General features: G+C 47.7%; 1 protein-coding gene across 29 annotated transcripts in view; it reads right to left on the bottom strand.

The window, feature by feature from the left end:
- Positions 1-13,421, bottom strand: part of FRMD4A (FERM domain containing 4A) — a 589,108-nt gene that overhangs the window by 148,043 nt on the left and 427,644 nt on the right. For all 29 annotated transcript variants that reach the window (XM_070255327.1, XM_070255323.1, XM_070255306.1 and 26 more), the window contains one exon: positions 510-604. In XM_070255327.1, coding sequence (XP_070111428.1) covers positions 510-604 — 95 coding nt within the window. The remainder of the gene's footprint in view (positions 1-509; positions 605-13,421) is intronic.

Genomic DNA, 13,421 nt, shown 5'->3' with positions numbered 1-13,421 from the left:
CATTGCAAAACACCACTTCACAGAGCCAGACTGTAGGACCACTGAAAACAATGATGTGAATTTTTGAGTTTTATGTTCTATTTCAGCTTAGACAGTGAAACTGCGCAGACACTTTTCATTTTGAATTTACCATCAAATTCACTTCCCGTTATTGTTATTCCAACACTGGAAGAGAAAGGCTTAATTTCCAGAAGTTTTTATTTAACTTTAATAGAAAACAAACCCATACAAATCTATGTTTTAAAACAATAAACATTTCGGTTCTGAGCACGAACCTGCTTGATTATAAGAACTCGTCTACCTAATAATTTCACAATATTAGCATCACCCTAATTACATCCTTGGGCCGTTCCAGGCATGATCACAAGGCCTTTGAAATTCAGATGATGAACTCGGACTGACCCCGCACCACAAGACCCAAGTGGCTGGCAGCTGACTGCACAGTGGGGACAGTGCGAGCTCAGGGTCTGCACTCTCCTTCACGTTCCGAGGGCTCGTGGGGCACTTACGTCTCATCTGTGAAGGCGATTCCAAAGTATTCCTTTTCCTTCAGGTTGAAGTGAGATGCCACGAGGTCAAGCAGCTCCTTGGCCAAAAGCTTAGGCTGGAGGAAGAACCAAATGGAAAAAACGGTAAGTGATGAGAGGCAACTTTCCCTAAAACATGCAATCTCAGGTTTATTTACGTTTTAAAGAGAATGTCTCAAAGCTCAAGTACATCAATCCAAATGATATGATTTTTTGATTTTTTTTTTTTTTTTTTTTTTTTTGCTGAGGAAGATTTGCCCTGAGCTAACATCTATTGCCAATCTTCCTCTTTTTGTATGTGAGCCTCTGCCACAGCATGGCCACTGACAGACAAGTGGCATAGGTCTGCACCCAGGAACTGAACCTGGGCCACCAAAGCGGAGTGTACCGAACTTAACCACTAGGCCACTGGGGCTGACCCAATACAAACGATCTTTATAAAACCCAAAGGAGTAGACAATGAGGACGCCTCTGAGCAAAGAGTCAAGTACAGGGCCATCAACACATTGAGACCTTCTGCCCTGTTTCCTCAGTTTGTTCTATCAACAATTAGTACTCGCTCACTGACAGGGCTGAAAAACCCTAGGGTTCTCCTTCCCTACACAGAACATTCTATGCTGAATTGACAGGAAAAAGCCTTATTTAAAAATACATAAATATAGAGAGATACATCTCTCTCTCTCTATTCAACATGTGCTTATATAGTATTTGCTCTGTGCCAGGCCTCATTCTAAGCACTTTACAAACAGTGGCATCTTTAACCCTCATCACAGCCCTATGAGGTGGTCCTATTATTCCTCCCATTGTACAGGGAGGCAATGGGCGCCCCAAGATTAAGCAGGTGTTGGGGCTGAGATCTGAATCCTGGCTCCAGAGACTCTGCCCTCGGCCACTCCACATACTCCCGTAATTTGAAACCTAAACAATAAACGTACCCTCCTGCAAGAAATGTTATAATTAAGGCCACACAGCCTTGGGAATAGGATTTAAGAATAAACTGAAAATTTACCTTCCATTTGCCTTTCCAAAAGAAAAGAATCATCTCTACCTAGGAATGTTTTTATCATAAACGCTTTCCTAAACAGCTCTGCCAATCCACAGGAGTGCACCAGTGCTTCAGGCATGCCATCCCTGTAGATGCTTGCATTGCCAAGACATCATTCACTTTGCTCTGTCACTGCTGAGAGGATGGGAGACTGCGAGGCTCTGAGGTGGGGGACAGGGAATAGGTCGTCTGATAGGGAAATGGGGCTAAAAGGGCACGGTTATTTCTAAATTAGCTCCCAGGTCAGGTAGATGCAAATGGATTGTCTTTACTCTACAACTGCTCTGTTCCAAGTGTCCTCACTGGATGGCTCCAATCTCAGAAAAAGCAGATTTCAGGAGAGAAAATGTGTGTTGGTGTTTGTGTGCATTTATGCACATTAATACACCCTTTCTGAGTCTATTTCCTCTTCCACTGGTTATTCTGTGCATTTCTTTTAGGAGAGTGGATAAGGCATGTCAGTTAAGAGTCAAACGACAGTTTGGTTTCTTATTTCACTGTTTTGGGTGCTGCCATAGACTGCACGGTGTCCCTCTCAAATTCCCACATTGGAGCCCTAGCCCCGAGTGTGATGGCCTCTGGGAGGTGATGAGGTTTAGGTGAGGCCACGAGAGCGGGCCTCCACCATGGGAATAGCATCCTCATAAGAGACACTGGAGAGCTTGCTCGCTCTCTCTCCCCACCACGCGAGGTGGTGAGACACAGTGAGGACACAGCAAGAGGGCTGCCGCCTGCAAGTCAGGAAGACAGCCCTCCCTAGACCCCGACCAGGCTGGCCCGCTCGTCTCTGACTTCTGGCCTCCAGAGCTGTGAGAAAATAAATTTCAGTTAAGTCACCCAGCCTGTGGCATTTTGTTGCAGCTGCCCGAGCAGACTAAAACAAGAGACGCTTACTGAGTGTGTGATATGTGCAGGGCACCAGCCAAGGCTGCAGGAGACACACGCAGCACCTGCCAATAAGGACCTTAGGCTTTTATCAGGGGCAGAGAGTAAAAGCTAGGGTTCCTTTTAAAGAGCCAACTCAGATGGTTTCCCTTTGCTGCCTCACTCCTGGGCTCGCAAGGTGGCGTCCTCCGGGCCGCAAAGGCCATCAATTTTCCAAGGAAAACAGCTGGCAATGACCGGAGCGGGTCTGAATCTAGGGCCAAGCTTCCTCCCCCAGAAGACATAATAAACCAACAGGAGAATCCGTCTTGAGAAATCAACACCATCTAAAATTCTATACTTCCATTCATGCTACAAAGTGGAAAAATGAAAAAGCAATCGCTGTAACCAACAGGGAATTCGAGACTTTATGTAAGACCTTCCTTCCTAAGGAGCAGAAATCTCGCCCAGGGGAATGGCATGGAGGAAACATGGCACATCTCAGGACGGCACTGATAAATTACAAAGTCGAAACCAAGATGAGGGGCTTCTTGAAGCTGCAAACTGTCTTTGCCACGGGCTGCTGCAGGCTCTGCCAGCACCACCTCCACTTCCAGAAGGTACTTGGCTGCCCAGACACAAAGCAATTAACGTAGAGGGTGTCACCGGGTGGAGGGAGGCGGGTGGATTTTCAAAGGGCAACACACCATTATGTCCAAATGACTATCCCTTTCAAAGTAGTCATAGTATTTCTATGATGCCTGCTAGTTCATAAAACATTTTTGTTTGTTTGTTTGAGGAAGATTAGCCCTGAGCTAACATCTGCTGCCAAGCCTTTTTTTTTTTTTGCTGCGGAAGACTGGCCCTGAGCTAACATCCATGCCCATCTTCCTCTACTTTATATATGGGACGCCTGCCACAGCATGGCTTGACAAGTGGTGCGTAGGTCCGCACCTGGTATCCAAACTGGCAAACCCCAGGCTGGCGAAGCAGGACGTGCGAACTTAAGTGCTGCGCCACTGGGCCGGCCCCCATAAAACATTTTTGATAATCTTTTGGGTTTGCCTTTGAAGCTTGTGTCACATTTGTAAGAGCATGCTCACTGGTGATGAATCTTGCCCTCAGAATGGATTTGATTTTTTTCAAATGGCGTCACTTGAAGTCAAGTCTAGTGAGTGGGGACGGTGGGGGAGGGGGAGGTGAGCACGCTGGTCAAACGGGCTTCCTAAAACGAGGTGTGACTATAAAGTCATCACTGTGGGTCCTTGGGGGTGATGGTGAGACTTCCATCCCAAACTTGAAAATGACAAAAATAAGACTTCCTTCTCTTTGAGAGTTAAATTTTAAAAGCCAACATCTCAATGGAATTGATCAGAGATGCATAAAACTACCCAGGAAGAGAAAGAATTCCTCTCAGGGCTGGACGAGTTTATCTCTAACAGGATTAAATACAGTAATGGTTGCACAGAATGGGCGGGGGTGAGTGGAAGGGGTGCATGGGGAGGGCGCTGGAGGAGCAGGTTGGGAAAGAGAGGTGAGCTGCAGACGCAAACATGGTCTGAGCCAACAGGCATTGACTATCCAGGCCCCGGGGGTACAACCTTTCACACAGCAGAAACAGAGGTGTGGGGCAACTTTAGCTGATCATATTAAGCATTCAAATTACCTATTTCACTTTCCTTCTTCCAAGTCTGCACCTTCCAAAAACTTACTGAGGCATGGCTATGTCCTAGATACGGTGCTGAGCGCCCTGCCATGTGACCACATTATCACCTACAATAAGAGACCATCATTCCTTTGCCAATGAGGATTCTGAACGTGGAGATGGCAGGCAGGCTGTCGTCAGTCTCACAGCAAAGCCAGAATTTCCAACAAAGTCAAGCTAGCCTCAAAGGCCACGTGCGTAACTCCTCTGCCATCCTGCCTCTGCCAACTGTACTTCCTGGGTGAGAGGTCAAGGATCATGTGCCCTGAGGGCCCCGTCTGCTGAAGATTATATTGCTCACTTGAAACCAGCACGCTGACATTTTATAAATCAGTAATGATTTATACATCAGTACTTTGAACTTGGTTAATGTGAGTCTTCTTCTGAGGATGAAAACTCAGGTCCCTGAGCCTGCAGAACTAAAGAACTGACTTGACACACTGAAAAATTCACCTTGGGGAGGCTGACTTTTGGCCTCTCCATGGTGACATATCCCTTAATTTAGCCTATCCCCACAACCCCTTATATATCGGAATTTCTATAGTAAGAAAACAAATTTTCTTAGTGACTCATAAGTTGAAGGCAACTAAAGGGCTCTCAGCAATAGCAGCATCACTGGAATAAACTTTATCATCTCAAACTATTTCTTTTCAAGGACTGTACCTGTTTGGACACATATCTGGTGAAAAGATTTACAAAGTTAGTCCCGTTACTTTATAGAACAGTTATGACAGATCACATGCATCACTCTCGGTGAAGAAAAGCTGACATTTATTACCCGCAATTTACAAATGGGGAAATAAAGGCACGGAAGGGGGGAGATAAGAGATCCTGTAAGACATTTAGGTGACAACTCCTAAATCTTAAGTCCCTTTGGAAACCACAACTCTTTCTTTTGCTATGACAGTGACTGGCAATGCCCCAGCTGGTGGCTCCTTCATCAGTGGGGTCAAGAGCCACTAGCCGAATGGACGTGGAACACGAGTAAGAAATAAACCTCGCTGCTAAGCCATTGTGACCTTTGGGGTTGTTTGTCATCACAGCATTACCTGGCCTATCCTGATCGATTCAGACACGGGACCTTTAATTCTCTGTACGGTTGGTTTAAAACCATGTAAGGCATCAGCCTTGTAATTTCCTGATCTTGCAAACGAAGACAACACCCCACCTTGAGTGTCAGTGATTAATGAACTGCATTGTTCCGAATGTTTCTTAAACTCGTTTAGAGAAAGCTGCTGGGTCAGCAGAAAGCTTTATGCTAGTCCGCACTTCGAAGGGATATTTACGGGATCCTGCTGATTATAATTTGCCAATTACCTGTGCTGTAAACATTTGTGGAGTTTGCAGGGATTGGGCTGGGCGCGAGGCCAGAGAGGTGGCGGGCAGCCCAACCAAGTTCTGCAGGACAAGCTGGGCAGACGCCTCCGTGCCAATGGAGGGAGGCAAGTCCTGCGTGCCTCAGGTTGGAAACAGACTTTACTGGGTCATTGGTGCCGTCCTGGCCCTATGGGGACACTACATTTAAGACTTTCTCTCAGCCTGTAATTAACTTTGTTCACTCAAAAGCTTCTGTCTTCTCATTTTCTTTTTCTATCTCAGATTCTTTTCAGCTTTTATTCCCCCTTATATCTGTCAAACGGACTCTCTTTATAAAGGTCCCACTCAAAATGCATTGCTTGGTGGAGCTGCTGGTGGTGCTAACAGGACGGCCTTTCCACCAGACAGAGCGGGGAGCCTGGGCGTCGATGCCCTTCTCCGGGGAGGACAGACTAGGTCTTTGTCATTGCTGGTCTGACTTGACCATCCGGATCAGAGTTCCCAAGGGCTCCAGACTGTTCCAGAGGGAACCACACATATACCAGCTCACGCAGGTTTCCAGAAAGGCCCTGTCTACTTCTCAGCCTGCCTTCCGAGGTGAGACAGGATCGGACTGTAATGATCAAATGATCACGGGTGTAGGGCTAAAGTGTTCTTGGTACATCCTCATGATAAAGACCCTTCCAGGTGGTCTCCGTGAGCCATTCAGGCAAAGTCTGGGGAAAGGAATCTGATGACAAGGTGGCACCCTGGGCCTCTCCAATTCTCTGCCCTTACATATCATACCATTACTTTAAACTTAACACGTATACATCCCAGATAGGTGCTCTTGGACAAATCCTCTAACCTCTCTGAGCCTCAGTGTTCTCATCTGTAAAATGATGACCCAGATTGAGGAACTGAACACCTGCCCTCCAATATTATTCTTAGGTTTTTCCTTCCTTAGAAACTGCCCGGCCTTCTCACAAATCTATTCACCCATTATAAAAATCCTTACAACCCTTCTGGATCCCTTACCCCTGATCTCTTAAATCCGTTAACATATCCCATCTTTCTCATATAATCTCGGGCAAGTTACTTAACTGCTCTGTGCCTCAGTTTACCCAGCTGCAAAATGAGGATGATGACTATGCCCCCATCACAGGGCTGTTATGAGGATTCAATGAATTCATGTTGATCTGCATAAAGTGCTGAGACAGTGCCTGGCACACAGGGAGGTTTCTCTGTGTTCATGATTATTCCAGACTCTGATTTCTGCACTCATGAATTATGATGGTAAACTTCTAATTGGTACCAAGTTGTAAATGCCAGCCTGGTATCTAAGACTGTTCTTTGAATTTAGGCCTAGTTTACTTAGCCAACCCAATTCCTACAAAAGTACTCATTTCTGGTCAATCTATTTGTATTGGAGTAAAGAATACACCAGTCTCATTTTTATTTCCAAACCTTTGCCCACACCAACCTCTCTCCTCGTCCTTCTCATTTAAATTTTATTCTGCTCAAAGCCCACTTCTTCCAGGAAGCTCTCCCTGACCATCCCACCTCCAAAAGGTGTCTTTCTCTTCCGTCTTCCTATAGCATTTACCACATGTACCTCATACACTCTGGGCATGTACACCTTTGGGTTGGATCATTTTAATTAAAAAAATTTTTAATTGTGGTAAAATACATATAACATAAAGTTTACCATCTTAACCATTTTTAAGTGTATAGTTCAATACTGTTTAAGCATTTTCTCATCATTGTGCAACCAATCTCCAGAACTTTTTATCTTGCAAAACTGAAACTCTGCCCCTATTAAACAATTCTCCATACCCCCTCGCACCAGCCCCTGGCAACCACCATTCTACTTCCTGTTTTTATGAATTTGACCCCTGTAGGTAGCTCATCTAAGTGTAATTATGCCGTATTCATCCTTTGGTGACTGACTTATTTCACTTAGCATAATGTCCTTGAGCTTTATTCGTGTTGTAGCATGTGTCTTAATTCCTTTCCTTTTTAAGGCTGAATAATATTCCATTATATGGATAGACCTTATTTTGTTTATCCATTCATCCATCACTGGACACTTGGCTTGCTTCCCTTTTTTGGCTATTATGAACAATGCTACTAAGAACACCGTGAATTTTGTGTGACATGATTCATTACACCCTGTGGTGGGCTGAACGGTGGCCTCCGGTATGCCCACATCCTAATCCCAAAATCCTGTAAATACCACCTTATGTTACAAAAGATGCAGTTAAGATTGTTGAGAGGAGGAGATTATCCCGGATTACCCAGGTGAGCCCTAAAGGCAATCCCATGGACCCTCATAGGAGAGAGACAGAGGGAGTAACGACACAGACACAGAGAAGGCCATGTGAAGACAGGGGCAGAGACTGGAGTGACGAAGCTACGTGTCAAGGAACGCTGGCAGCCATCAGAAGCTAGGAGAGGCAAGGAACGGATTTTCCCCTCGAGCCTGCAGAGAAAGCACGGCTCTGCTGACAGCCTGCTTTTGACTTCTGCCTCCCAGAACTGTGAGAATGCACAGTTGTTATTTTAAGCCACCACGTTTGCAGTGACTTGTTACGGCAGCCACAGGAAACTCATACACAGCCTCAGACGGAAACCCCAAAGATCTTGCACCCCACACAGTACCTGGCATACAGTCCCTAATTGTAGGAAACTCAGTATGTCTTCATTGAGACATGAGTAACTTGGGATCCCCGTTGAAAGCCCTGTATTAGTATTTCCATTCTCTCTTTTTAGTACCAGAGGCGCAGATGAGGAAGCCACACACAGAAGATTGTGCAGCCTTTGTCTCTGAGCTGACCCTGGGTCAGTCAATGCACACTGAGCTTTAACTCAGTGCATTCTCCCCTCAAGCCCTCTCCTGTCATCTACCATTCCCTTGGGCATCTCCCACATGCTAAATCAAAGGAATTGTCACTTCTGAATTAATTGCATTAAGAAAATAAAACCATCAAATGGCTCCCATCTGTGCTTCGCAAGGCACCCATGGCCCAGAGCCTGACCCCGTCTCCTCCTCCTCCTCAAGGCAGTTCTGGACAATTCGCTTCTCACTACAGCACACACAATGACCACTGGGCCGCCAGGGGACCGCTCCACAGCTGGGCCCCGCCCGCCTACCCTGAGGGCACTGTCCAGGGCCCCATGAAAGGGTGTCGCTCTGCCCTGTAGGAGTGGCCACAGCTGGGCTGGGAGATGGCAGAAAGTCGGAGCCGGGAGTGGAGAGAAAGCATGATCAGTCTGCCCTTTCTTTCCAACTTTTCTGAAAACCTAGAGGGAGAGAGGGTGTGAGGCTGGGCGGCTCTGAATAAATGATGTCTGAGCAGGGGCCTCTTTGAAGCCCTGCCTGTAATTGTGTTTCCCGGAGCAGCTGGGAGCCGGTCTCCCGCCCTCCCCCTCCGCCTCCCCCTCCCCCTGGGGGCCGGTAATAAGCAGGCAGGCGCTCATTGGCTGCTCCTTATTCCTGGGGAGGGGGTGTCGGGGATGGAGAGAAAGCATGAGGTCACTCTGCAGTCACCCTCTGATGATCCGGCTGATTAGCTGGGGAGGCTGGCTTCCTTCCTGCCCTCTCTGAGCAGCCCCCGGGTTCAGAGGCAGGAGGCAAACAGGCTACTTCCTTTATGCTGGTGGACAAGAAGAACAACAGGGTCTGCGCTCCCTCTTCTGGCTCCCAGGCACCCCAGATAGGTAGCAGGGGGGGGGGGGGGGGGATCCTAAAGCTACATCGGTCCTGCCAGAGGGAGCATTTCTCTGTCTTGGAGGTCTCCATCCAGCCTGCACCCCAACCCATTAGTGGACATGAGACCAATGCTTTACCACCAGCTTACAGGTGACCGGCAGCAGAACATCTCAGCAAAGCTGGCTGCAGACGGCCAGTGCAAACAGTTTCTGTTTACTGGATGCGGCCTCTGTCCCAGCGCTGCACCAGGTGCTTTCCATGAGCTGACAGAGTCCATCCTCACCAGAAGCCCAGGAGGTAGATGCCAGGATGACCCCCATTTGATAGGGGAGGGAGCCAAGGCACACAGAGAGGAGTAACTTCTCAAAGGCACATGGCTAGTGACTGGCAGATCTCAACCCCCTAATAAGACGGGCGTGGGTCACCTAGGAACGCTGGATTATATAAAGAGCACGAGACCAGTTTCCGACCCACTGAAATGACAGGGAAGGAAACCAAGGCTCAGGGGTCCAGGAGCCCGCCCAAGGGCAAGAGAGGTCATCTTAGTTGCCAGCATAGGTGGGGCCAGGACCGAAGTGCCTCCCGCAGTCCTTGGGCCTTCTCCTATTCCACTTAAGTGGGGACAGGGCAGATCATTTCAAAAAAGGCTGCAATGCTCTGAAGCAGGAAGGAAAGAAAACCGAAGGGCATAAATGACAAGGGGGTCCCGGCAGGCAAAAAGCTACCACCGGCACACGCTATGCCAAGGTCCAGGTTTCCGCCCCTCCCACCCCCCATGATCTTCTGCAGGCCTCCCCAGGCCAGGTTCTGGGCTGCACGCTTCATTGACATCATCTCATTTAATCTTCACAGCAACCCTGCAAGGTTGTACTGATGAGGACACTGGGGCTTAGAAACATTAGTGTGCCCAAGGTCACAAGCCCCCAAGGGCACAGGGCAAATGAGGGCTCAAGGCTGGGACTGACTCCAAAGCTTTGGGTTTAAACACTGGGTACGGATCCAGCAAGTAACAAGCAGCCCAGTCACGAAGGGTTTGAAGCTGCTCTTTCTAAATGCAATAGAATTTTGCCGACAGGAAATTCCCGGAGGGCAAGCATCCGATTTTAGCAATATTGCAGCCCGACGCCCTAGCACAGTGCCTGACACACAGTCAGTGCCTAATAAACGTTTCTCATCGGTAGAACGGGATAGAATAAGGGGTCATGTATGTGATTGTTACAGCAGCTTAACAGGGAAGCAGACCACGCAGAGGACGACACCTACACGCTCTCTCAAGGCTGGTGTGCTGCTGGGCAGAGACGGTGGTGCTGCAGGGAGCTAGAAGGAACTGAGGCCATATGTTCAGACACGAGAGTCGCCGGCTTTCAGTCGGATCATGTACCTGCAGGCAGCCAGGAAGGAGGCCGTGATACATACTCTGGCAATGTCACTTGTGTACTTGGGAAAGGATGCGTCATGTCGCGTCCATCTTCCTAACCCCTATGTCAAGCACCTCTTCCTCCCACCACCAGCTATGGCCAATTGGCTCCTTTAATCGCTTCCCTCCACCTCCCCCTGTTTCTCTCTCCTTCCAGCAGACTCTGCCATTTAACCCAGGGATCAGGCTCCTGGGGAAACAACCTTTTTCATTTCCCAGTTGTTCCCTGCCCTTATACTATTCTTATATACTATTCTTTATATACATAAAGAATAAATATATAATTTATTCCCTTGTTCTCTTCCTCTCACTTCCACATAGTTTCTTCTCCATTTAGCTCGGCATTGGGCGAAGTCGGGGGCACTGTCAATCTGGGAAGCTGAGCCTTTCTCATCCATGCATTTGAATGATTCCCCAATGAGAAGGCCTTGACAGGCATACATAATTACTGCTCCTCCAGAAATGCAAAGTGCTTTTGCCAGGCGGCTGGGGAGCCTGCTTTATTCAGGATCTGGCCCCTTCGGGACTCTGGGCGGGGGGCAGGTGTTCATCAGGGAGCACCTGCTGATGAACACAGCAGCCCCCAGACTCCAGCCTGCTCAGGGCAATGTCACAAGGACTGCTCGTCCAGGGCGGCTTCCCTTGGCAGCTTCTCTGCATTAATGAAATGATAACTGTTTCGGTGAGGCGAAAACACAAAAAGACATGCGGTACTCAGCTTGCCTCTGCTAGACAGGGCTGTCAGGGCTGCAGCCCCCATTCAGAGATATTTCAAGCAAACGTGGGGATTCTAAGGCTCTTGGGATTCAAGCTTCATCTTCCATGGTCGTCATGTCTACCACTTCCACTTCCGTTTTTTTTTTCCTTTAAAAAGAAGCCTGCTCTTCCTACTCTGTTAGGACCCCATCTTGTCTGACAGTGAGTAATAAATTACTATGTTGGATGTTAACCGCCCATAAATTCATTGGGAGTTGAAGTGAGTTCTCCAGGATCAGACTGGCAGACTAGTTACCCTTCCAGTGGGCCAAATGGTACCAGGACCAGTTCAAACTTGAGGTCTTCATGACATTGCACACTGAATTGTTCCCTTTGCCTGATGCTCAGGGAAGAGTGGCGAAGGGTGTCATCCAAGAGCACAGGAAATCGGAGCTTTGAAATAGGCTCTGCGTGGTACATATGGCGGCCATGAAGCTTTCAGCAAGGTTCAACATTCCAGTTGTCAATTCTGTGCTCAGCAGAAGCTCAGAACCCTTAACAGTTTCATTAGTAAAGGGATCATAGGGCAATAGGGCAGAGATGAGGAGGAAAGCTGGGGCCATTTTGGGGGACCGGTAAGTAGGTTGCCATCTTTCCAATGTAATGTACAGAAGGGGTGGTACCTGCTGGTTTTTGCCTAGGGCATGGCTGGCATTCAAAGAATGTGGCTTCATCTCCAACGTATAGGAAAGAGAAAGCTTGCCTTCCAGAGTGGTGGTGGGAACAATGGGGAGTTTGGAGGGGGTTAAAAAAGAAAAAAATATATCTATATTCTGTGATTGATCTGAAAATGCAAGTGCCCCTTTCATGAAATCTGGGCAGTAGATTTGCAGTCAGACCACAAGGCTTAGGAACCTAATTCTATTCCATGCGTGAACTGATGAGCATTTACTTTGGCTCTGAAACGCCGGGACGACGATATTTACCTCACAGGGTTGCTGTGAGGATTCAATAGATGATCATTCATAAAGTACCTGGTGCATGAAAGATGCTCAATAAAAGCAGGTTCCCCCTTTCTCCTTCAATCAGTAACTGAATCCCCGTAAAAATTGCTTATCCCCTCATCGCTTTGACAAGGACCTACTCTGATCAGAATCTAAATCCTCTTTAGAGGGAACTGTGACATGCTTCATCTCAGGAACCATGAATAAATCATCAGCACGCAGTAAGGAGAAGAGAAAGCAGACGACTTCCCTGGGCAGTGAACTTGTGGGTAAGACTTGCCAGAAATAGCACACCTTCTCCACCCCATGTCTGCTCAGGAATACTGGCCTCCATTCACTAGAGTAACTTACCTTCTCACATCTGTCTCCCTGCCTCCTGCTTCTTTAGGGTTAAAATGACATTTATTGGCTAGAAGGGAAGGAAGTCTCTCTCCCGCTCCAGTGATATGCCCCGAGACACACGCTGGCTTTCCAATGTTTGTCAGCATTTTAATTTGGAAGTTCCCCAAGTCTCCTCCCCGTGGAGACTTTCCCCATTGCTCTTGCAAATTGCTGGCAGGTACACGCTGGTGAGAGGCAGTGCGCTCTGCCGATGATGTCATTCTCCATATAATTAAAAAGGCACTCTCGCTGGGGCGAGAGAGTCGTGAAAATTGCACAGGTATTGGTGTCCCAGGAGGCGAAGGAAGGATGATCAACTTTTGGCTGAAAAAGATTTATTCTCAAAGAGCAGGTTCATGAAAGGCAGACGAGCAACAAGGCAAAAAGCTCTGCAGCCCCTCAGTAGTGCTGTGTTAATGAAGTGGATGAGAACAGCTGATGTGCCGCAGGGTCCAAAGAGAAATGGCGCGCCTGTAATGCCTCGTTCTTGGATCAAAAATATAATTGTATGGTTTACCGGCACCGCCATCCCCCACTTCCAGAAGGTTTTAAATGGTATAAAACAGGGAGATGAAGAACAGAAATAAGACAGAGTCCATTGAAGACAATCAGGAACACTAGATAAAATAATCCTGCACTGGCAGTTTACTAGGGTACACGGGCTGCGTCAGCAGACCAGAGAAGCAGGCTGTCTTCACACACACAGCCAACTTGCCTGAAGTACACCCAAGAAGGAATTTATCATATGGTTCCACACGTAAGGGACAGTGGATG

The sequence above is a fragment of the Equus caballus genome, chromosome 29 (assembly GCF_041296265.1).
Source record: "Equus caballus isolate H_3958 breed thoroughbred chromosome 29, TB-T2T, whole genome shotgun sequence".
Lineage (NCBI taxonomy): Eukaryota > Metazoa > Chordata > Mammalia > Perissodactyla > Equidae > Equus > Equus caballus.
Note: the sequence above shows the minus strand (reverse complement) of the source record. Positions and strands in the feature narration are given on the sequence as shown.